We start from the raw sequence: 24,044 nt of genomic DNA, 5'->3' as shown, positions 1-24,044 counted from the left end.
GAAATCAAATACCTTTGAATTTATTTGATCTCTATAATTAAAACAAGGTCAACTAGGGGTCAAGAGGTCAAGGGGTAAATTATAATTAAGTTTCATCCAATTTGTCGTCTTCAAATTCATCCTGTTGAATATATACCACAACTTTTTGTTGCGGGATAAATGTTGTTTCTATGTCAGTTTTATGAAACAGTTGCTCCACCGTGTGGCCTTGTTCATGCAGATATCTCACCACGAGGTGGCAGTGTTCGCACAGTATGCTTTCCTGCGGTGAAAATTTCAATCAAACAATCTGTAACCTCCCCCCATGGAACCCCACTATACACCCATGTAACCCCACTATACACCCATGTAACCCCCCTATACACCCATGTAACCCCACTATACACCCATGTAACCCCACTATACACCCATGTAACCCCACTATACACCCATGTAACCCCACTATACACCCATGTAACCCCACTATACACCCATGTAACCCCACTATACACCCATGTAACCCCACTATACACCCATGCAACCCCACTATACACCCATGCAACCCCCCTATACACCCATGTAACCCCACTATACACCCATGTAACCCCACTATACACCCATGTAACCCCACTATACACCCATGTAACCCCACTATACACCCATGTAACCCCACTATACACCCATGTAACCCCACTATACACCCATGCAACCCCACTATACACCCATGCAACCCCACTATACACCCATGGAACCCCACTATACACCCATGTAACCCCACTATACACCCATGTAACCCCACTATACACCCATGCAACCCCACTATACACCCATGTAACCCCACTATACACCCATGTAACCCCACTATACACCCATGTAACCCTACTATACACCCATGCAACCCCACCATACACCCATGCAACCCCACTATACACCCATGTAACCCCACTATACACCCATGTAACCCTACTATACACCCATGCAACCCCACCATACACCCATGCAACCCCACTATACACCTATGTAACCCCACTATACACCCATGTAACCCCACTATACACCCATGTAACCCCACTATATAGTAACCCACCCACCTTACAACACGTACACGACATATGATGCGAGCAAACGTGACATTCTTCGCAACGAGACGAGCAATTTAAACGAGCAGGACATTCGTCAAACATCGAACAAGTCACAATGTATTCCTGGATAATAAGGTGATTATTACATCACATGATGATTATGATATCACAAACTTACATTGACATCATTTATGACATCACTTTTAACTTTCCACAAATTTGATTCCTGCGTAAATGACCAAATAAGGAGATGATAATTTCAACACTAGATGTCTCAAACCTGTTGTTCAACTTGCTGAGTCATCATTAAAATGCTGATGTCATGTTTCTCCTTTGTTAGTTTTTGTGCTGACTCATCTTTGATGACTCGGTAGTTTTGATTCGAAAATATTTTCCCGCGTGAATGTTTCATTAGTGTCTGTGATGTCATAACCTGAATGATGACATTACAACCAATATTATGACATCACACCCACCTTAATTAAGACATCGAGTTGTTTCCTCGCGAATCCCTCGTGGTAGATCTGTTGCGACATCCGGTGGTAAAACTCCTCGAACCTCGTTTCCGCTTCATTGAGCGTCACGGTCCGATAAGCACGAGCCCAAACCTCGGGCTGTTCGTTGTAAACTCGGTCGAAATAATCGGCGAACGAAGCCGTGGTAGCGTGCTGTGGGGGGGTGGGTTAGTGTATTGTGGTGTCATATTAAACAAACTCACTGTTTTAAGGTCTTGAACAAAATCAAGCAACACGGAAACAAATCCGTCAACATTCGGTTCCTGGATGACCGTCATTAAATTAGAAACTAAACGTCCGCTCTCAGTGGATGATTTTGAAATTGTGGAAGTCGGCCCTTCTAGCATTCGTTTCCATTCATCTGTGATGTCATCAACAATGTGATGTCATAATGGGACACATATACCACCATTATGACATCACATACCCACAATATACCACCATTATGACATCACATACCCATGACACACCACCATTATGACATCACATACCCACAATATACCACCATTATGACATCACATACCCATGACACACCACCATTATGACATCACATACCCACAATATACCACCATTATGACATCACATACCCACAACACACCACCATGATGACATCACATACCCACGACACACCACCATTATGACATCACATACCCACGACACATCACCATTATGACATCACATACCCATGACACACCACCATTATGACATCACATACCCACAATACACCACCATTATGACATCACATACCCACGACACACCACCATTATGACATCACATACCCATGACACACCACCCGCACACCAACTTTCTCGGTCCTGACCCGAACACTTCCTCCCAAACTTCAAACCAATCGACCGTCCCGTTTGGTACGAACACATGGGACGGGGTCAACGTGAGGTCGAACAGGTTCCTCTGTGATGTTATAAGTTAATATGATGTAATAATGACATCACAATGTACCTGAATATTAGCGAGAAATATTTTAAACACGGCTCGATCTTTTCTGTTCGATACGAACCATGCAACGGGAAAGGCGCTCGACGGTGAGCACGGGGTGAGTATTTGTAACGCCATCAAATAAAATGCGGGGTTACCTGTAAACACATTTGGTTGGAATAGCAGCCGATACTTTATAGTTATACTCACGTTTATTCAGATTACTCCTCGGGCCTTGCGTGACCGCAACACACACACAACGATTTGGACCGTATCGACGTAATATGTTTGCTTGTAACGGAGTTTGTAAAACTAAAATAAAATCGTCCTCGCTGAGGCACGAACAAGCCTGCAATTAACATTGGCTCAACTTTGAACCAATTACTTGTGTAGCTTTAACATTGGCTCAACTTTGAACCAATTACTTGTGTAGCTTTAACATTGGTTCAACTTTGAACCAATTACTTGTGTAGCTTTAACATTGGCTCAACTTTGAACCAATTACTTGTGTAGCTTTAACATTGGTTCAACTTTGAACCAATTACTTGTGTAGCTTTAACATTGGTTCAACTTTGAACCAATTACTTGTGTAGCTTTAACATTGGTTCAACTTTGAACCAATTACTTGTGTAGCTTTAACATTGGTTCAACTTTGAACCAATTACTTGTGTAGCTTTAACATTGGTTCAACTTTGAACCAATTACTTGTGTAGCTTTAACATTGGTTCAACTTTGAACCAATTACTTGTGTAGCTTTAACATTGGTTCAACTTTGAACCAATTACTTGTGTAGCTTTAACATTGGTTCAACTTTGAACCAATTACTTGTGTAGCTTTAACATTGGTTCAACTTTGAACCAATTACTTGTGTAGCTTTAACATTGGTTCAACTTTGAACCAATTACTTGTGTAGCTTTCTCTTGTTGGTACTTGATCAGCAACACCGGATTGTCTTCACTTCTTTGCATCGATTCAATCCATGCTTGTACCGTTGTGCCTCCGGCCCCACTTGCCCCAACCTTGCGTGGATTCTTAATACCGGCCCGTTTCTCTATATTGTAGATGTCCTAAATATAGACATCATATATACCAACATAGACATTATATATACCAACATAGATATCATATATACCAACATAGACATTATATATACCAACATAGATATCATATATACCAACATAGACATTATATATACCAACATAGATATCATATATACCAACATAGACATCATATATACCTGTAACGACAACAAATGCAGACGATTTGGGGAAGAACTTTGGTCGGACATTCCTCGGACTTCATCCATTATTTTGTAACGACTCACGCCACATGATAGTTTCCTACAATCATATGATCATTAATCACGTGATACATAACGACTCACGGCACATGATAGTTTCCTACAATCATATGATCATTAATCACGTGATACATATATCGACTCATACCACATGATAGTTTCCTACAATCATATGATCATTAATCACGTGATACATATCGACTCACGCCACATGATAGTTTCCTACAATCATATGATCATTAATCACGTGATACATAACGACTCACGGCACATGATAGTTTCCTACAATCATATGATCATTAATCACGTGATACATATATCGACTCACACCACATGATAGTTTCCTACAATCATATGATCATTAATCACGTGATACATATCGACTCACGCCACATGATAGTTTCCTACAATCATATGATCATTAATCACGTGATACATATCGACTCACGCCACATGATAGTTTCCTACAATCATATGATCATTATTCACGTGATACATATCGACTCACACCACATGATAGTTTCCTACAAACATATGATCATTAATCACGTGATACATATCGACTCACGCCACATGATAGTTTCCTACAATCATATGATCATTAATCACGTGATACATATCGACTCACGCCACATGATAGTTTCCTACAATCATATGATCATTAATCACGTGATACATATCGACTCACGCCACATGATAGTTTCCTACAATCATATGATCATTAATCACGTGATACATATCGACTCACGCCACATGATAGTTTCCTACATTCATATGATCATTAATCACGTGATACATATTGACTCACGCCACATGATAGTTTCCTACAATCATATGATCATTAATCACGTGATACATATATCGACTCACGCCACATGATAGTTTCCTACAATCATATGATCATTAATCACGTGATACATATCGACTCACACCACATGATAGTTTCCTACAATCATATGATCATTAATCACGTGGTACATAACGACTCACGGCACATGATAGTTTCCTACAATCATATGATCATTAATCACGTGATACATATATCGACTCACGCCACATGATAGTTTCCTACAATCATATGATCATTAATCACGTGATACATATCGACTCACACCACATGATAGTTTCCTACAATCATATGATCATTAATTACGTGATACATAACGACTCACGCCACATGATAGTTTCCTACAATCATATGATCATTAATCACGTGATACATATCGACTCACGCCACATGATAGTTTCCTACAAACATATGATCATTAATCACGTGATACATATGTGATACATACAGGCGCGCCGATTTTATAAATATCTGGGGTATGCGGAGCACACCTGTGCGTTGACTATGACGTCATATACGTCATTATACACGCGCGCATACGGATGCATATTACAGAATTTCGAATCCATGAAATTTGAATCTTTTTGTATTCGAATCTAATTACGGGATTCGTATTCTGTTTAAAGGGCCTAAACACACCCCACGTCACTTTTATTTTTTATGGTAAATTCATAAAGCGACCGTTTTATTGATTCCAAAAATACTTTGCTGATTAAAATTGGTCCAGTATAGGCGGAGATATTCGTCCTCAAACAGTGATCTCTAGCGCTATCTTTTTTTTACTACGAGCTCCGTGATTGTGACGTAGGAACGTACTAGTTAGTGACTGATTCATTCGTAAAAGCGAAACCTGCGTTTTTTTTGTTCTTTTTTGCGCTTTTTTTGTTATCTCGTTTTTCGCTGAAAACACTGCTTCTCGTCTTTCTGAATGAGAGCGGCCACGCTTCAACAATTTTGTGACGTGTTTGTCACGTGGGTAGTACACTTCTCAATTTTTTTCGCCACGCAACTTTCAAATCAGTTTTTTGAATTTCACGGTGTTTGAGCTGGAATATCTTTGGTTATACAGAACCGATTAAAACAAGTAAGGTGTCGTTGGAACTAGAAAAACACACTCTATTGATTAAAGCGAAGTACATTTGGGGTGTGTTTAGGCCCTTTAATGACATCATCACACGTCATCTTCTAATCTAAAATAACAATTTTTGAAACTTAATAATTTTGATAAAAAATATTTTTGTGTTTGTGGGACTTTCGAAAGTAAACGTTTCGCAACGTCTTTTCATAGCCTGCTATACGTTTCATGACGCAAAAATTACCCAATAGTACAATTTTTGATCATTTTACAGCTCATGATCCAACAAGGCTAATATGAAAGAGTCAATAAACTGACCTATGTGGTTTTTTCCTCCAAACATAAAAAGATTCAAAATTCGGAATTCTAGATTCGAAATAAAGTATTCTAGGATATCCTAGAATTCGTAGTTATTCTGTAATGTGCATCCCTACAATGCGCATTAGTATTTTTTGGCGGGAATTCGCAACACAAACTTTGCACTACCTTTCTCATAGTTGCGTGTAAAATGAATATAATTTGCCCATTAAACAAGGTAACAGGCTGTAATAAACAACCTAAATATGTTCCAGAAGTATAACTGCTTTATATTTACGATATTTTCCTCAATCAAGCAGCATGTTAATTCTAAAATAGTAAGGATCCACTCGTGGATTCATTGCATCACAATAGCGATTGTCTGGCCTGGTAATTGATTACGACACAATAGCAATTCACGCGTTGATAATTTGCGTCATAATACCAATTAAACCTTTGATTATTTTGCCTGCAGGAGCTTGAAAACAGGTTGGATATTTGCCTTTTCACGCATGCGATCAAGTAAAGATAGTTTCCTACAATCATATGATCATTAATCACGTGATACATATCGACTCACACCACATGATAGTTTCCTACAATCATATGATCATTAATCACGTGATACATATTGACTCACGCCACATGATAGTTTCCTACAATCATATGATCATTAATCACGTGATACATATCGACTCACACCACATGATAGTTTCCTACAATCATATGATCATTAATCACGTGATACATATCGACTCACGCCACATGATAGTTTCCTACAATCATATGATCATTAATCACGTGATACATATCGACTCACGCCACATGATAGTTTCCTACAATCATATGATCATTAATCACGTGATACATATCGACTCACACCACATGATAGTTTCCTACAATCATATGATCATTAATCACGTGATACATATATCGACTCACACCACATGATAGTTTCCTACAATCATATGATCATTAATCACGTGATACATATATCGACTCACGCCACATGATAGTTTCCTACAATCATATGATCATTAATCACGTGATACATATCGACTCACGCCACATGATAGTTTCCTACAATCATATGATCATTAATCACGTGATACATATCGACTCACGCCACATGATAGTTTCCTACAATCATATGATCATTAATCACGTGATACATATAGACTCACACCACATGATAGTTTCCTACAATCATATGATCATTAATCACATGATACATAGACATCATATACTAACCTCGCGATATCTTCTTTCTCCAACTTAGTTATTCTCGTATGTTCCAAGTTAAAATTGTGCCCATAATGTTGAAGATGAGCTTCCACGTGAACTTCGGTATTTGCGGGTTCATTCTTCCATTGAGTTACTTTAACAGATGCCGTACATTCAACGCCGGTCTTGCAGGATCCCTGTCATAGAAATAATATAACACCATAGAAATAATATAACTATAGAAATAATATAAACCCACTTGTATTTTCATTTGTTTCTTGGTAGCACTACTTGTATAGGATCCACCTCTATGGCAATAAAAACACGCTGTTGACGACCCGTTCTTATTATTTTGCCAGCCTCGTCGTCGCATGAACGTACAACATGCTTCGCGCTCTGTCTTCGCGAGCCAAATATCAAAGTCTACAAATACACATAGATATCATATTTAAACATAGCTGTAATATAACAAACAAACCCGATTGGTTGGCGAAAACAAAATGTTGAACGGTTTGAATTATCCCGTGTGTGTCTTCAAGGTGCGTTCGTAGCTGAGGTATTCGATTGCAACTAAATATATGACATAATAATAATGACATCACAATGATTATGACATTATACTTACACGAAACCACACCCAACTTCGAGGCAAATAGCATCAGCAGAGCGCGAGCGACCCGGAATTTGGGAATTTTTCTTTAAATGTTTCGGATGACTCAGTGTTTGTTTTGTTGTATCATTGTGACTCAGCATTGTTCAACTTCCTTATAATTAGGTAAATTAAAGTGTTAATAAATAAAATATATTAAATATTAATACAAAGAGAATAAATACTAATGGAATATAATTATTATTAATTTGAAAGATAAGGAATACAAAACACAAAGAGAATGAATTATAAAGAAACTTAAAAAACCACAAGTTTAAACATCAACAAACAAATGTGAAAAATCTTCAAGTATTTTTGAAACGATCGTTTTATCGAATTCGACGACCGACCTAAAGCTGTCATCGTGTGGTAACTCCTCGTTCTTGATTCGATTCAAGATTTGAAATAAATCGCGACATCTATGTCGAGTTTCAATGAATGAAGACGTTCCAGCGACCTTAAGAAGCAAATCTAAATACTCGGTGCGACCTTTCGACCCCGATGAAAGGTCAGCGATGTTACGAACGATTATGTCAATCAAAACCATGAGATCGTTAGTGTACAGAAAGCAATCACCCGTGTCCCTTCGAGCAAAAATATCCTGGAAAAATTTAAGAACAGAGTTTGGTGGTTGGTCACATGATGTGGGGTCGTGACCTTCATTGACAGGGTCACAACCCTCATTGACAGGGTCATGACCCCGGTTAAACAACAACATTAACTTCTCACTCAGCCTCGTCGAACCCCCTCTAGCGGCGATAACATTCAGTGTCGGATTGGCATCGGGTGAAACATGATGGAGGTTGATTGACAGGATGACACGAATCATAACATCGTCGAGATCTTCATGTGAGCCATCTTCCCCCACCGTGCCATCTTCAATGATATCCATCAAATATTTAACAAATGATTCCCCGATAGTTTCATCGTAAGCCACCGGTACAGGTTCCCCCGTCGAGAATAGCAAACTCAGCACAACGCAACAGTAAGCGACCCTCATTGTGTCACTTCGTGCATGGTCGGTTACTTCGCGCACCAATTCCTCAGGCAACACTGACGTAACAAACACCGATATAAACTTGGGTGAAATTGAACAAATCGCGCCGATAATCTGAAGCAAGATTAACCGAATTCGAACTTTTGGTTCCATTTGGTAATAATTGGCGATTGTCATTAAAGCATTGTTGTCATTATGACGTAACAATGGAATATATTTCGTATCTAATGTTGAAGTGAGGGTAAGAATCTGATTTAAGATTTCTACGATATCATTTTCATCGTCCTGTACGGCCCAATTGCGCTGTTGCGCGTCATTTTTAATTTCACACAGGTTCGCGAACGCCAAACCCAACTTCGCAACCTCGTCATCCGGCTCGGCGGCAAGCATGGGTAAAGTTGAAATTATGTTGTGCATGGCGCCATCAAGTGTGGGCACTTGATTTGCGATTAGACTTAACAGCGAGACAACAATTTCTTTCGATTCTCGCTTTGTTATGTTTGTCGTACTTGTCACTAGGTGGAGCAAATCTTCCCCAAGGTTTTCGGGTATTTCCTGCCCTCTGATTGGTCCGGATGATTCCTTCTGCCCTCTGATTGGTCGGGATGATTCCTCCTGCCCTCTGATTGGTCCGGATGATTCCTCCTGCCCTCTGATTGGTCGGGATGATTCCTCCTGCCCTCTGATTGGTCGGGATGATTCCTCCTGCCCTCTGATTGGTCGGGATGATTCCTCCTGCCCTCTGATTGGTCGGGATGATTCCTCCTGCCCTCTGATTGGTCGGGATGATTCCTCCTGCCCTCTGATTGGTCCGGATGATTCCTTCTGCCCTCTGATTGGTCGGGATGATTCCTCCTGCCCTCTGATTGGTCGGGATGATTCCTCCTGCCCTCTGATTGGTCCGGATGATTCCTCCTGCCCTCTGATTGGTCGGGATGATTCCTCCTGCCCTCTGATTGGTCCGGATGATTTCTCCTGCCCTCTGATTGGTTGAGATGTTTGATTAACAGCTCGGCAGGGCACAGGAGGTGCCTTTCTTTTCCTTTTTTTCGAAACTTCATCCTTATGTTCGTTCAACTTAAACAACAAACTTTCTTGGTCTGCAGATAATTTACCTTTTGAAGAAATATATATTTTCGAAATCGCTTCATCGATCGATTTGATAATGACGTCGTTTGATGACGTCACAGTGCCATCCATGTATGACGTAGGTACAAACCCAACACCTCCATTCTGATTGGCTACAAGCCACCACGCTTCATTGGTTTTCTCCAACACACAAACTTTCTCACCTTTACAAACCGACATCGTGTGCGGTTCACCATCGCGCGCAACAAAATCTTTAGCAACGGCAAACATTATGACGTCTACAATCTTACAATGATGACATAACAATGCAGATTCTTTAAAACTGGGGAATCCCCAACGTTGCAATTAAACCAGATAAGACCTAGGACGAATTTTCTAACAATATTTAAATGAACGACTTTTAAACATTTTAAATAAATTAAATAAATAAGGATTTAAATCTAAGAAAATTATGTTTGACATTTTGTTGTCAATTGCCACTACGCGTCGCTGTTAAGCAATTAAATCGCTTTTCCATCGATCATTCGCTACACTCATTGTTCTTGAGTGGGTGTAGTCTGTGACGTCATAAAGAGGCTCTTCGTTAAGAAATGAACAAAATGTTTCTGGTGATGGCATAACAACATAGGCGACGCGAAACATTCGCTTATAATTCGAGAGAAACGAAGAAAAAAGTCTAAACGTTCAAGTTTCAAAGCTTTAGAAACACTCATTCTAGGTAGTTTCGATACAGGCGTCACGTGACGATGACGTACTTCCGGTCCAACAGGCAGTCGAGCTGCGGGCGTTTTGTAATTAGTGGTTTTGATATAAATTTAATGCACTGTTTCGTCACAGGTTAGCGAACAATGGTATATAGTGACGTAAGAATGACCAGCATTGTGTCGTCGTTGTTGAAATATTAATGTCAATATTGGGTTGGGCGAGTCAGTAATATGAGGTATTGGGGTAACTATGTAAGATATAGAACGAAAGAAGCGTTTGTTGTTGCTGCTGTATTTTTCTCGTCGGCATGTTTGTTACAAATGTTTCATGTTCCACCGTTACCGTAAGTTTAGTGTTTATAACGTCGCATATACTAACTAGCTTGTACAGGTCTAACGAAACGAACGGCCAAAGCCATTCAAGGATCAAAATCAGATCTATTGACGATGATGTCACTAATGATGACGTCATATTAAAGTTTGAGAAGCCAGTTAATGTAGCCGACCCGAAACCAACGCCGGTGAAAGTTAGAGGCTTGCAGAATCTACCCAAGGAATTTAAAGTTGATTTAAAAGAAGAACGAGCGTTGTTCAAATATTGCATTGAACCGAATCGCGTTGTCGGGACAAACGGACTTTTGGTGGGTTTGTTTATTTTGTGAATTTGTTCGTTTTCTTAAAGTTTGTTAATAGAACGCACGAAGATTTCAAGGCCACACATGGTCGGGTCCTTATATGAGCGGTGCTGTTGTTTATTTAGTTGCGTCGAAAATACAACATATAGATCGACGATCGTTGCTACGGGAAACATGGGGCTCGATTCGCGATCTAGAAGGACGCAAGTACGTTAATGACGTCATAATCGATACGGTTGATTTGTGCGCGATAACGCATGACGTAACAAATCAACCGTATATTTAATTGTGTCGTCATAACAAATGTGTTGTTAGAATCGAGTTGGTGTTTATCATCGGAACGAACAATGGACGACAATCGGGTATTATGACGTCAGATATAGCGACGGAGAATAGCGCACATAACGATATTTTGCAATTCGCTGGCGACGACAAGTAAGTTTTATTATTTCCATTTTAACCAAATTTTCACCCGAAATATTTTTAGCTCGGCAACGAACGTGAGGCTTGCGGCGTTACAATGGGCGGGCAACTCCCTTCCCGGAGATTTCTACGTTGCTCTAACCGATGATGACGTCATAGTGAATCTACCCTACGTCATGGATTACGTCACAGCAGAATCTCCACCGGTGGTTCCCCCTGCGTCGGTGATTATGACGTCAATAGAGGGCGGCGGTTCAATTGTGTCGTCACAATCCCAACGTATGTTCTGCTTGGATGGTTACGAAGAATCTGAGCTAACGAAGCGTGACGGTCATGATTCAGTGAACATGAGTGTTTACTCATCCATGAAGTACCCCCCATATTGCCCCGGGGAGCTCGTTGTAATGCCGGTGTCACTTGCGCAAGATATATCTAATGTTGCACGAGTGACCCAACCCACCCTACCCCACCAGCTCCACCAAGTGTTTATAACCGGGATATTACGTCGTAAACTTAACAGGGGTGATGATAACATTGTTGCTGCTGGTAGACAAGGGGGGTACTGCATCAAGTACCACCCTAGCAAGGTAACGGACGCTAAGATATTATGGCAAAGTTGGTACGACGGTATGCGACATAGACATCATATTTATTCAATATCGGCTATAAGATGAAGGCACTTGTTACAACACTGCATGGTGTATGATGTCATAATATGGTATTATGACATCATAAGTTCATTCTAGCGTGACGTCTTTCACATCGTGGGCAGTAATCCGTAAAACAACGCTGAAAAGATATGTTATTATGACATCATAGACCACATTATGACATCACACCTACCTTATGATAAACACTTTTACATTCTTCACATGTCATTGTGATGTCATCAAATGCAAATATCACCTGACAATATATCTCTGTGATGTCATAATACAACCAGTGTTATGTTATTGTTACCTCATCTTTTGTGCAAATCTCACAAACGAAACCTTTAGCTGTGCAAAGTTGGCATTGACGAACATGTTTGGTCCCAAATAAAACAACTTTATTAATTGAATTGTAGAGAGTTCCGTCAGAGGTTAAACAAAGGTCATTAGGGGTGTATAAATGGGGATTCCCCAACATATGGGTTAAACCTTTTAATCTGGAATGTAATGATTGTTATAAAACTTATGATGAATTTGAACTTATTATAAATGGATGGGTGATATTGTGACTTCTCGTTCGCACGCATATATACATAAAGACGAGGTAATAATAAAACACAGGAAAACAGCTGTAAATACCTTTGTGACATCATAGTAGGATCCAACAAACGACAGGTACGTAAATAAGGTTGCAACGACGAAAGTTTGATTCTTAACGGCAACAAACGTTTCATTTCCTCCAAATAACGATAAGCGGTCGGGTTAACGACGTTCATTGCGATGCAAGGATCTTTCCATTGTTGTGTAAGGAATACCATGGATCTGGTTGTATATGACATCATTGTATATGACATCATCATCATATATGACATCACACTTACTTTTTAGCGACGGGATATTTCTTGAAATCCCAATTATGAACGATCCTCGCTGGTATTATGTGCTCATCCATTAGGTGGCAGTGTGAGCAATAATATTCACCCGTGAAGTAACAAAGACGAGGTGTTCCGTATATTATACCTGTATTATGACATCATAATATATATATAATATTATAGCAACAAACCAACCAATAGGAGACGAGCATTCAGCGCATTGAAAGTTTTGTGCGTCGAGTCCGATCTCATTGGCTATCGAGGTCATGTGACTTAACATCGTTGATTGACGAGTGGATCCGAGTAAATGAGCTGTATGATGTCATAATTAATTTATATGACATTACAACCAACATTATGACATCACAACAAAGTGAACAAACATTATGACATCACAAACCTTCTTCAACTTCATCTTGATTCAAAATCACAAATTCTTCCGAATTATTCGAGTTCTCCGATTTTACCTCCGACGTAACTTTTTTGCTTATCGAGGCCATCGAGTGTTCCCGAGGGGGTGGTTGTGATGTCACAGGAGGTCCGTCTATGACATCATGTTTGATGATATCATCAGTGTGGGACGACCAACCGACGCCGCACATCAAACTGTTGCCCTGACCTTTTAATGACCCTCGTTAATATTAATCCAATTAAATATATTTAACTAACCAGGTGACACTGGAGAGCAGGGAGTTTCACAAAATGAATCTGAGGTTCGAGAATAAATATCGACGGGGTCATAGGTCGCAGCGGGGTCATATGAGGTATTCATGGGGTCAAGAGTGGACTCCACAAGGTCAAGGGTCACTGGGGTCACATTATCATGGGATGAATCTTTAGGTTCAAAGGTCGTGACCTCATCAAGGTTTGACCCCGTGGGTTCAAAGGTCACGTCTGGTTTCTCCGAGCAAAGCGTTGATGTCGATCTGCATGTTTGTAATATTTCCATGTTTGCCATACTTTATGTTTGATATAAAATACAAGTTTGACTCACATCATCATATCAGGGAATTCCCCTTCTTGTGGTGAAGTTATGGGACTTTCCCTGAGTTGAGAAATTCCATTGTCTTCATTATGATGTAACAATGAGGTCGATTGTTGGTTTGAGAGAATCCCCACTTTATGGGTCGGGGTCAAATCAGGAAACGAACTTTCCTGAAAAAGTATACGACGATTTATAATCGAATACGACACCGAAGATTAATTAGAAAGCAACAAAAGGTTAAAATAAATGATGTGATAATCGACGTACCTCTTCAGGGGAATCCCCACTAAAGGAGGGACTTTGTGAGAAACCCCGGGGAATCCCCAAACATGGGGTACTAGTTGTTGAAATCCCGGAACTTAATGAACCCCAACTCCCATAATCCTCAGACTAAATAAAAGATGGGATAATTAATGAGATATGCTGTAATATATGTTATGTATGTACATTAAATAAAGTACGTAACGTACGTGACACCTTGTGAACCCAAACTTCCGTTACCTTCCAAATAAATAATATTACTGGGTTCCATTACAATGTAAACAATAGCTATTGTTAAAGTAACAATGAATAAACAACAACCATTGTTACAAGGTCAATTGTTATTTGATTAACCTAATTGTGACATCACACCTCCAGCTTAACTTACTTAGTACACACAGATACATGAGGACTTATATGCATACAAACTTAATAATCATAATATTTGTGTGGCTCACCATCGCCCTCAAGTTGCGAGACTTCCTCCGTTTTACGACAGTACGACTGTATAAGATGTTTCTCTGCAGAGGGGTTTCCCCCAAGTCAACTGATGCTCGAAGCTGATTGGTCGGTAACGACGCGGAGATTTGTGATGTCATACTACAATGACAATGTTATTTATATTGATACACGGGGTTGAGTTACAAAACTACATTGTGTTATTGAATATATTACTTGACACCGATGTACAGTCATCACACTTCTGTTGTATATTTCTTATATAACTAAAGTTTACCTTTCGATAGCCCGTTCAATACCATGTTCACGTGATTCCTTCTCATGTGTTGCGTTTCTCTCACGTGATACTTTCCGCTCACGTGATGACTGCTTATATGGTAGCTTCCCAGGCATTGTGTATTTTCCATGGTTGCCGCTGACAACGTAATTATTGTTCGGCCTCCTGTAATTGTGATGTCATACTTAAATATACCAGGTGTTTATGACATCATCATCACCTATTGTTTGATGAATGGATCACTCTAGCGACCTCTAGTGGAGTTTTTGTCCATGAATTAAGAATCGACGAATTACAACTGAGGTCGAAGGTCAAACTATCGGCTCCGTGTAAATACCGAAGGAAAATGTCGGCCTGTGTGATACTGGAGAATGTTAACAATGGGTAATCATATAGTTCACACCAAAGAGATTAAAACCAATGAGTGGAAACTAGCCGCTTGTTACGTCATCAAATCCTATCAATCACATACATTTTAGTTTCGTCCTCCGTCACGGTCCAGTGCATCACGAGAAAATGCTGGTTTATACAAAGAGGTTTAGTAAAGCTGCATTAACGGTCGTATACAATTTGTACCTGAAACTTACCTCAAAGGCGCTGCAGGATTGAAATTTAGCATAGTGGCGATGGAATTCGTGCCTTTAACTGTTTTTATTTAGTCAGCTATGATGGTTTATGTGCAATTTTTGAAGACGAAGCGGGACGGGATTAAAATGTTCCGACGAGCCGTTGAGAAAATACAACGGAAAGTTTGCTTTAATTTGCGTGCGATTATAGTATGCCTAAAGAATTTTATGCGTAATGCTATAGCATGGTGACAAAGGTTCATTCAGTAAACGTGGTGTTCAGGAGTGGTGGATCGAAGTTGGCGGCAATTTAGGTTCACTATCTAGTGCAGATTACTTTGTTACAAGTTTTACTGAGAAAGCACCTGGAAACTCATTGTTTTTAAAATTACCAAAGATGGGATTAGCCAAAGGAATTAGCGTTATACCTGATTTATTTTACTTGCCAAGACACAAAAGCTTAGATTTTGTTTTTCTGATAAGTGTAGTAGTACAGAAATGGGATCGCCTGAACATATTCCGGAGTCGCCACAACTGACTATAAATACAGTGACATTACAAAAATGGTTTTAAAAAAATGTAAAAATAATGTTTTTTTTTCCAGATCGCAACCATTACTGTATATTTTCAGCTTGCGTGATGCGTCACGCTAAAACCTTTGTGTCGTCATGTTAAAAATTATGACCGAACACCAAAGTTTTGCAGCTAAACTAATTAAACTCGGGTCACTTACATTTTTCTGTACAGTTAGTTTTATTCAGCTACAAAGCATAAATTATTATAATACAAACATGGCAGCAAAAAATAGCAGAAAAAGTTTGTATGACAAGGTGAGTTTTTTGAACGAAAGTTGCAATCTCTTGCATCACAAACCAATGTCATGAAGGCATTTACCGGAGTATTGGCAATTTACTTCATAAGTCACCTCTTACCAAATTGCAAATTTTAATGCCAGCAATGAAGGAAGTTGTGCCTGTCATGATTGGTGATAAGGAGACCAAAAATATGAATTAAATTCACTATCAGCTGCAACAGTAAAACGAAGAATAGAAGATATGTCCAATGATGTTTTTGACTAAATTTTAGCTCAAGTAAATGCTTCTCCGTGGCATGCAAAACAATTAGATGAGAGATGGAACGGAAAGAGATAATTCTCACAAATCCTCACTGAATCTCGTTTAAAGAGATTGTTAATATGTTAATCCGCGCAGTATCCACGGATTAACTTTTCAAATTTATCGGCCCACTCAAACATATTCTTTTTGGACCATCGTTTGGTCACACAAACAAAATAACGGCAGCGGTTTCTCATTTAAACAGTTCGGTAAGCAGTTGAAGTCAATATATATATATATATTGACTTCAATTGCGTTATAGCGTACCTAGTTACCGATAGTTTTCAATTTTCGTGATGCATTGAAGCATGACGGTGTACGAAACAAATTAGCAAATTTCCCATTGTTACGTCAGAGTTTCTACTCATTGGTTTTAATCTCTTCGGTTCACACCAATGTTAATTGCTACTCACTTGTTCATGGTCCTTAAACAAAGCATAATCCTCATAATATTTGTCGAAAATATTTAAATAATCCGTAGTTGTAAGAATAGATGAGAGATAGAACGAAAGATCTCCGTTATTTATGACGATTCTCAACCATGCGCGACAACGACCCACGTTCGTTGAGATTAATTTTAATTTCTTGCACTGAACGATAAGTTAATTAGGAAAACATAAAACTTAACTAATTATCTACCAACCTCTTCAATGGGACCTCTATGGCTGATCTTGCCAATTAAATTCCAAAATTGTGGACGGGGCAAATCTTGGTTGTGTTTTCGACGTTCAAAATACTTTTTCTGAAAAAATTTTGTTGAAAATTTGAAAAAAATCAAAAACTTTGTCACAATATATGTCGTCACCTTTAAGCCATGTAAAAATGCTGCTTCAACAACCGACACGAAAGTTTGTGCAAAGTAACTTTCGGAGGTCACATGATCATCGGAACGCAACGCACATTCCTGTTGTAACTGTTTCACCGACGAAGAAAGATTCTGAAATATTATTTTTGGACATAAGCTTATATTAATAAAGTGAAAGATTAAATTGTAATAACAACTTTCCCGTTAAACTGTTCATCCCCTACCCTCCACTAAGTTACTTAAATGTGATTAACATTATTTAGATTCATACAATATAATAACAAAAGTTGTGTTCTTTATTCTAGCAAAGAAATGGGAATTAACAACAAATCGACAGTTGATATAATACGTTATAAATGAAAGTGTATTTGTTAAGTAAAACCAACTTTGAGTAAAACAACCGAAAGTTCACAATGAAGTATTTGTATTCAGGCTCTAATTACGCGCTTAGATCAAACAATAACTTTATAATAATCATTCACACGTCACAATCACTCACATTGTTAATATTTTCTTTGACTGTTTTTTCTTCTTTCACCTTCATGACGTCATAATACTTCTGCTGAAACATCAACTTCGCGTGTCTTCTTTGTTGTGACTATGACGTCATAATCGAATAGCGGTTTCGACGAATCTACTTACCTACACCTAGCGGTGACATTAACCACTTACGTGCCCAATAATATTTTAAACCAATTCTCGAATTCCTAATTGTCCTTTCTCTATGACGTAACAAACAACATGAAACAATCTCGTGACATCCGGGATTTTCCCGAAAATTAACCCAAATGGAAACAACACTAAACAATAACACAGGGTATTATTACGTCATAATGGGATTCATTAAACGTGATTATCGATGTCTTGTGACGTAATTCATAATGACGTCATAGTAGGGTATAAATAGACGGCGCCAACCGAAAGATGGCATTTATGATGTCATAATGGAAAGTTCGATTGTTGAAAATAAATTCGATTGTTTGCCAACAAAGGAACACAATGGAGTGGTCACGTGGTTGGACGACGATACGTCTTGTTACGTCACAGACACGTCATTGTCGTTGCTTAGCGACGCTGATGACGAAATGTCGCACGGTTTGTTTAGCGATGTTGAACGAATGAAGGAACTCAACAACAACAACTCGTTCATCGAAACTATCGATAAATCTTTGGATTATCAACCGCTAGATGGCGACGAAGAGAGTTGGGAGGAATTGAATGATGATGTCATAATGCCAACTATGACACGATGGATGGTTTTATTTGTGACGTGTTTCTCGATATTCATCCGTTCGTTCGTGTCTGTCGTGTTCGGGCAAATCAACGACGTTTTCTCCAATTATTACGTCATCACTCCGGGAGCTGCTGATTGGTTGACCAACTCTGCTACCATGGCAACCATCGTTGCCGTGCCAGTGGTTGCCATGGTTACCAACCGCCGACCTAACTTCCGCACGATGGCGCTGTTGATGACGGGCAGTGCGTCAGTTGGCACAATAATGTTGACGGTTGCCATGATTGATCGTGACATCGGATTCGTCGTCGCCATCACCGGACAAACCATCATGGGCGTCAACAACGCAATCGCGATGACAATCCCACCACTAGTGGCCGCTGTTTGGTTCCCTGAGACCGAAGTGACAACCGCCATGGCATCGGCGCTGATGGCCGTCGGTGCGGGAGATGCCGCGGGTTCCATCGTGCCCCCATCCATTGTTGCCACCAGTGATGTCATAATAGCCGGCGGTACGGGGTTTGAGGACTCGGCGATTCTTGAAAAACTTCGGTTTCGATTGGTTTCGATGTTTGCCGTCACTGCTGGGTTGTCACTTGTCACTTTCATTGTTGCCGTGGCGCATGTCACCGAGAAACCTGCCGTGGCCCCAAGCCAGGCACAACTTCGACGCCACACGATTGTCACAAACACCCAACTACACCCTCTGTACAAAAACAAAGAGTTTATATTAGTGGCGATTCTTTACGGGAGTTCCGCGGCATCAGCAGCGAACAGCGTCACTTTGTTGTCAACAATGTCCCGTGATGCTATGGGGGGAATACCCGGAGATGATAATTATGACCTCATAGCAGGTCGTATTATGACATCACTATTCACATTCTTTGCAATTGGACCAATCATTGCAGGGCGTGCACTCGACCGGAACAAGAAATATCAAACGATGGCTCTGATTGGTTTAGCTGGGTTGGTTGTCGGGACAACAGGGACCACGTGTTCGCTCATGCGTGGAAGCGTGGTTGGGTTGATGACATCACACTCCATATTAGGTTTGTTTATGGGCGTGGCCGAGACAGCATTGTTGGAGATTGCAGCGGAGGTCACATACCCCCACCCGGTGACCACATTTTCCTCAATACTTGTGATGTCATGGATGACGTTCTTTATATTTCAACCAATCGTTTCCAGGTATGCACTGGGGAATCCCCCAACATGGGCCAAAGGTTCAACGATTGCCTCGCTCGTCCCGACCTCTTGCGCCATCGTGTGTTTTATTGTCGCACTTATTTTTCTTCGTCCGAGTTATAACCGTCGACGCGCGACAACAGAATCCACCCCATTGTTACGTCAATAAATAAACAATTGTTATGTGACAATAAATTTATTATTGAAGCTACGTGCATATTGTGACATCACAATAGTTGGAACAATAAGGCAGGTCTGTGATGTAATAAAGATAAAATATGACATCACAATTATTGCAACATAGAAATTATATATTTATACAGGACTGATAACCCCACCGTGTGGTGGAAACGAAGTTGTGCAAAATTGACGAGTCAGTCGTTGTGATGATGTCATAGCCGTGTCATGTGATGTCATCAGTTTACATAAGCAAGGTTCGTCTATTGTGACATCATCCACCTTATAAGTGATGTCATCAGGGGATTCCCTTTCGATGACATCATCACCAATGACATGTACGCTCCCGTTTCTACGACGACGATAGAAATATTTCCCACCTTTACAAACGAGCGCCGCATCATCGATGATGTCACTGATGATGTCACCGGACACCGCTGACCTCCCCGCGACCTCCCGTCTCCGTTGACGACGAAACTCAGAAACGACACGTCGCGGTTGGTTGACTTTGTTCGGTGAAGTGGAACATGAGTTGTTTGTGTTGCGACAATCCCCCATTGTGATGTCATAGACGTATCGTACGTTTGTTGTGGATTTCCTCGTTCCGCACAAACATTGGCCCTGCGTGTCGGGGTTAGTCGAAACATTGATATTCATGATGTCACAATACCAACCTCGTAAGTTTCAACCACCTTATTTGGACGTACGTTGATGACATCATCACAGGTTTGATGATGTAATAATGATGTCATATCATCCTCGTCGAACCCACTTGATGACTCATCACTTTCATGGGGATTTCCTGATATTTGCTGACTCACAATGGGTGGATGTCGCTTCTCTGTGATGTCATCATTGCTGTGGATATGATATCATGATGACATCACAGACACACATACTATGACATCACATACCTGTTTATTTCTTCGAGTTCAAAAGATTCAAGTTGAGCATGACTCAGCGAAATATGTCTCAACGGTCGTGGCGGTTCCTGTTTACTTCATTTAATTATTTATTTAGATCGTTATGTTTATTTTTGTTACCTCAACTTTTTCTTGTGAACTTTCGCGTATCATCATTGTGTCTGCTGTCACCGAGTGGCCTGTGGTGTTTATAATGTTAACCCATTAAATTATATTAGGGGTTATATTTAACAATATTTAAGCAGGGGTTTAAATCCTTATTATATATTTGTTAACTGATGAACAGAACTGAAACAATGACATCACAATATTCATTATATTTCCCAGTAAATGTGAGAAAACATTGATATTGTGATGTCACAATGCAGTTTATATTATGACATCACAACAACCTTCGATGGATTCTTCATTAACTTTCGGCAAAAGATCGAATGACGATTGACGAGATTTCGCTGAGAAACGACGACGGTTCTTTGCCCACTGGAGGGCAGTGCGTTTCGCTAATGTATCACCCTGTAAACATATAAATATAAAACACATGCACACAAACATTACAGTTTAAGTTACCATGGTAACAGGGGCCTTCTTCTCATCATCAGGATGATGCATTGTCAGCCATTCCTTTGTTTTATTAATGCTCTTTGTGACATCATAAACCCTCTCAGGAGCTTCTGTTACGTAACAATTATCGTTAATTACTCGAGGTAATTATGATGTCATAATACCTTGATTGTTTTCCTTAATGGGGTCTCGGTAATTGAATCTTGCTAATATCTGGGATAAAACATGATTATGACATCACAATGATGATTATGACATCACAACTAACTTACGTCGGAACGAGTTTTATCGGAAGATTTTCCGCAAAACCCAAGATTTTGTAAAACTTGTGTTGGATCGCATTCTCGCGCTTTTAAAATATCAACAACACTGCTCAAATAAAAAGTATATTATTTCTATTAATTATTAATTCAATATAATAATATTTAAACACAATCTGCTGCAAGAAAATATAATTATATTTTATCTATTATTCACATAAATTAATTTTATTAACTTTTTACTATTTATAATTCATTTGATTTAGTATAAAGTTATACATCATGTCTAGATTTTTAAATTTTATTAAACTTTTATAAATTTATATTATATATCTATTTTATTAAATAATATATTATATCTATGTTACCTTGATATTGACAATTTTTCTCTCAACGTTTCATATTTCAACGAACTCAAAGAACTGAAAATATTCAAAGTATTTAGAAAGTTTTTAAAATCAACACACAATCAGACCTTTTTCTTTCGTTTTCAACTTTTTTGGCTTCAAAGGAATTTGCTGAAACAAATAAAACATAAAAATAGCTTCAGATGGTTTAATATTAAATCTGGTTTGTATATAAAGTGTTTTAGACCAACATTATAATCATGTAATTCATTTGTGGTGGCAACAGCATTGATTAATATAAACAATAAACATACAAGTTCATTAAGTTTCATATTAATGGTATCTACTCAAGTTAAACTATGGTTTATGAAGGGGCAACGACAGTCGTTTCAACACAGGTGTTCTGTTTCATACACCTCGTGCCCACTGTGGGAACAACAACCCATTAGTGATCACTGGGTTGAAGCAATTGCTGTTAAGTTTCCAAGAACACATACGTACACGATGGTAGCAGCGACAAGCCAGTCGCTATGACTTTTAATGTTCCATGAAGTGATTAACCCAAGGACACATATATACCACGTGTGCAACATACGAAAGATACATTCAAGATGTTGCAACTTTACCACAAACAGCCAACCCCACCTTCTGCCCCTAAATATAAATCATCAGCATCCTCACTCAGTGTCAACGTGGTTGCCAGTGAAGATGTACAACTCTCACTGTCGTCTAAGTCGTCATAATAAAGTTGTTTACCTTTGATGCAAAAATATTTATTTAATACGACAACAAGAATCAAATAAAAACGCAGCTGTTAAACCCAACATACAATGAACTCACAGTGAGTTGTAGTTAATTAACTTAATAAAGGTGTAATTGTAGAAACATAAACAATAACGTTGCCGATAAGCAAAATGTCTTTTAGTTGATATTGCCCCAGATAACGTAAAGACCTATAGCAACAAAACGACAGTCGTTACCACAGTCATAGAAATACCGAGTAGACCAACCCATTTTTACTTAAAAAAACAAATTGAACGGCAATTTGGGTCGAAAGGAACACAGTAGGTATAGGGAAAATGTCTGTTTTTCGGTAAATCACAGAAAAACATGAGGCATTTGTTTTCTGTATCAAAAAAAGTCAAAGAATAGAATTAGAAGCGGTTGATTTGAGACATTTTAGTCATTTAATGCGGGTAAATTGATATATTTTCTTCAAAAAATGTTTGGTAAGGTAAATGAAAGCTGTTTTACACCTTCCCACAAAAGGAAAACACAAACAAAACTTAACAAGTTCGTTTAAACACATTGCCAAAGTCACCACTTTTGATTTATTTTGGACACACAAGACGGCAGTTGGACCACTCGGTGTTTATACGACTCGGGTCGTTACAACACACGCTGCCAAACCAAAGTTAAACTTGTTAACTAATTTAAAACAAAGTAATTTACCTGAAACTTCCATTCATTACGATCAAGATTGTTAAATCTTCAAGAATAAAACTTTCCTTTGACGTAACAATCAATTCTAGAACAAACTTCAAACCCCTGTCTATGACGTAACAGTCAATAATAGAACAGAAGCTTTGTTATAAAACAATACCCTACTATC

General features: G+C 39.1%; 6 protein-coding genes across 12 annotated transcripts; 2 read left to right on the top strand and 4 right to left on the bottom strand.

The window, feature by feature from the left end:
- Positions 1–4: 4 nt before the first annotated feature.
- Positions 5–8,019, bottom strand: LOC149725981 (uncharacterized). 4 transcript variants are annotated; one of them, XM_089891052.1, is made up of 15 exons: positions 7,881–8,019; positions 7,734–7,825; positions 7,515–7,678; positions 7,283–7,452; positions 3,750–3,852; positions 3,418–3,579; positions 2,723–2,861; positions 2,537–2,670; positions 2,356–2,488; positions 1,780–1,937; positions 1,538–1,729; positions 1,342–1,479; positions 1,240–1,287; positions 1,071–1,184; positions 5–262 (listed from the first exon to the last, which is right to left on the bottom strand). In XM_089891052.1, the coding sequence occupies exons 1-15, from the start codon at positions 8,006–8,008 to the stop codon at positions 86–88; spliced, it is 2,052 nt and encodes a 683-aa protein (XP_089747178.1). In that variant the 5' UTR covers positions 8,009–8,019; the 3' UTR covers positions 5–85. The 4 variants fall into 4 exon arrangements, with proteins under 4 accessions (XP_089747178.1, XP_089747180.1, XP_089747179.1 ...); XM_089891054.1 differs by lacking the exon at positions 1,071–1,184; XM_089891053.1 differs by lacking the exon at positions 1,240–1,287.
- Positions 7,881–10,419, bottom strand: LOC149725980 (NCK-interacting protein with SH3 domain-like). Its single transcript, XM_089891051.1, has 2 exons — positions 8,255–10,419; positions 7,881–8,019 (listed from the first exon to the last, which is right to left on the bottom strand). The coding sequence occupies exons 1-2, from the start codon at positions 10,258–10,260 to the stop codon at positions 7,992–7,994; spliced, it is 2,034 nt and encodes a 677-aa protein (XP_089747177.1). The 5' UTR covers positions 10,261–10,419; the 3' UTR covers positions 7,881–7,991.
- A 351-nt stretch (positions 10,420–10,770) lies between these two features.
- Positions 10,771–12,812, top strand: LOC149725979 (beta-1,3-galactosyltransferase 5-like). Its single transcript, XM_089891077.1, has 5 exons — positions 10,771–11,038; positions 11,086–11,335; positions 11,388–11,536; positions 11,645–11,764; positions 11,817–12,812. The coding sequence occupies exons 1-5, from the start codon at positions 10,926–10,928 to the stop codon at positions 12,424–12,426; spliced, it is 1,242 nt and encodes a 413-aa protein (XP_089747203.1). The 5' UTR covers positions 10,771–10,925; the 3' UTR covers positions 12,427–12,812.
- LOC149725978 (pleckstrin homology domain-containing family M member 1-like) lies at positions 12,383–18,437 on the bottom strand. 2 transcript variants are annotated; one of them, XM_089891048.1, is made up of 17 exons: positions 18,245–18,436; positions 17,746–17,877; positions 17,584–17,682; positions 17,354–17,530; positions 15,480–15,613; positions 15,260–15,424; positions 14,982–15,123; positions 14,530–14,652; positions 14,272–14,432; positions 13,947–14,203; positions 13,678–13,896; positions 13,473–13,589; positions 13,284–13,422; positions 13,042–13,224; positions 12,713–12,899; positions 12,596–12,658; positions 12,383–12,541 (listed from the first exon to the last, which is right to left on the bottom strand). In XM_089891048.1, exons 1-17 carry the CDS (start codon positions 18,314–18,316, stop codon positions 12,482–12,484), a joined length of 2,430 nt encoding a protein of 809 aa, XP_089747174.1. In that variant the 5' UTR covers positions 18,317–18,436; the 3' UTR covers positions 12,383–12,481. The 2 variants fall into 2 exon arrangements, with proteins under 2 accessions (XP_089747174.1, XP_089747175.1); XM_089891049.1 differs by lacking the exon at positions 17,354–17,530 and having other exon boundaries at positions 18,245–18,437.
- A 109-nt stretch (positions 18,438–18,546) lies between these two features.
- On the top strand, positions 18,547–20,349 carry LOC149725977 (choline/ethanolamine transporter flvcr2a-like). The gene has a single exon (XM_089891066.1). The coding sequence runs from the start codon at positions 18,690–18,692 to the stop codon at positions 20,331–20,333; it is 1,644 nt and encodes a 547-aa protein (XP_089747192.1). The 5' UTR covers positions 18,547–18,689; the 3' UTR covers positions 20,334–20,349.
- Positions 20,342–24,038, bottom strand: LOC149725976 (uncharacterized). 3 transcript variants are annotated; one of them, XM_089891071.1, is made up of 12 exons: positions 23,885–24,038; positions 23,078–23,188; positions 22,561–22,603; positions 22,454–22,507; positions 22,098–22,194; positions 21,990–22,038; positions 21,832–21,935; positions 21,657–21,777; positions 21,385–21,443; positions 21,256–21,332; positions 21,016–21,199; positions 20,342–20,962 (listed from the first exon to the last, which is right to left on the bottom strand). In XM_089891071.1, the coding sequence occupies exons 1-12, from the start codon at positions 23,895–23,897 to the stop codon at positions 20,480–20,482; spliced, it is 1,395 nt and encodes a 464-aa protein (XP_089747197.1). In that variant the 5' UTR covers positions 23,898–24,038; the 3' UTR covers positions 20,342–20,479. The 3 variants fall into 3 exon arrangements, with proteins under 3 accessions (XP_089747197.1, XP_089747199.1, XP_089747198.1); XM_089891073.1 differs by having other exon boundaries at positions 21,034–21,199; XM_089891072.1 differs by having other exon boundaries at positions 21,832–21,932.
- Between the last annotated feature and the right edge of the window lie 6 nt (positions 24,039–24,044).

This window comes from Ciona robusta, chromosome 13, assembly GCF_009617815.1.
Source record: "Ciona robusta chromosome 13, ASM961781v2".
NCBI classification, from domain to species: domain Eukaryota; kingdom Metazoa; phylum Chordata; class Ascidiacea; order Phlebobranchia; family Cionidae; genus Ciona; species Ciona robusta.
The sequence above is the reverse complement of the archived record's forward strand: the minus strand, read 5'-3'. Positions and strand labels throughout refer to the sequence as shown.

Bases quoted from the DNA above. Each gene is read 5' to 3' on its own strand.
- LOC149725981 (XM_089891052.1), bottom strand. From the start codon at position 8,008: ATGCTGAGTCACAATGATACAACAAAACAAACACTGAGTCATCCGAAA. The intron at 3,580-3,749 runs GTATATATGATG...GTCTATATTTAG, and splicing joins TGCATTTGTTGTCGTTACAG to GACATCTACAATATAGAGAA. The intron at 2,489-2,536 runs GTACATTGTGAT...ATAACATCACAG, and splicing joins TATTTCTCGCTAATATTCAG to AGGAACCTGTTCGACCTCAC.
- LOC149725980 (XM_089891051.1), bottom strand. From the start codon at position 10,260: ATGTTTGCCGTTGCTAAAGATTTTGTTGCGCGCGATGGTGAACCGCAC. The intron at 8,020-8,254 runs GTCGGTCGTCGA...CCTAATTATAAG, and splicing joins CCACACGATGACAGCTTTAG to GAAGTTGAACAATGCTGAGT.
- LOC149725979 (XM_089891077.1), top strand. From the start codon at position 10,926: ATGAGGTATTGGGGTAACTATGTAAGATATAGAACGAAAGAAGCGTTT. The intron at 11,537-11,644 runs GTACGTTAATGA...ATGTGTTGTTAG, and splicing joins CGCGATCTAGAAGGACGCAA to AATCGAGTTGGTGTTTATCA. The intron at 11,765-11,816 runs GTAAGTTTTATT...AAATATTTTTAG, and splicing joins CAATTCGCTGGCGACGACAA to CTCGGCAACGAACGTGAGGC.
- LOC149725978 (XM_089891048.1), bottom strand. From the start codon at position 18,316: ATGTTTCAGCAGAAGTATTATGACGTCATGAAGGTGAAAGAAGAAAAA. The intron at 17,531-17,583 runs GTTGGTAGATAA...CTTATCGTTCAG, and splicing joins ATAGAGGTCCCATTGAAGAG to TGCAAGAAATTAAAATTAAT. The intron at 14,204-14,271 runs GTGAGTCAAACT...ACAAACATGCAG, and splicing joins GAATTCCCTGATATGATGAT to ATCGACATCAACGCTTTGCT.
- LOC149725977 (XM_089891066.1), top strand. From the start codon at position 18,690: ATGGAAAGTTCGATTGTTGAAAATAAATTCGATTGTTTGCCAACAAAG.
- LOC149725976 (XM_089891071.1), bottom strand. The intron at 22,508-22,560 runs GTCTGATTGTGT...GAATATTTTCAG, and splicing joins GTTGAAAACGAAAGAAAAAG to TTCTTTGAGTTCGTTGAAAT. The intron at 21,333-21,384 runs GTAACAAAAATA...TGAAGTAAACAG, and splicing joins GTTCACAAGAAAAAGTTGAG to GAACCGCCACGACCGTTGAG.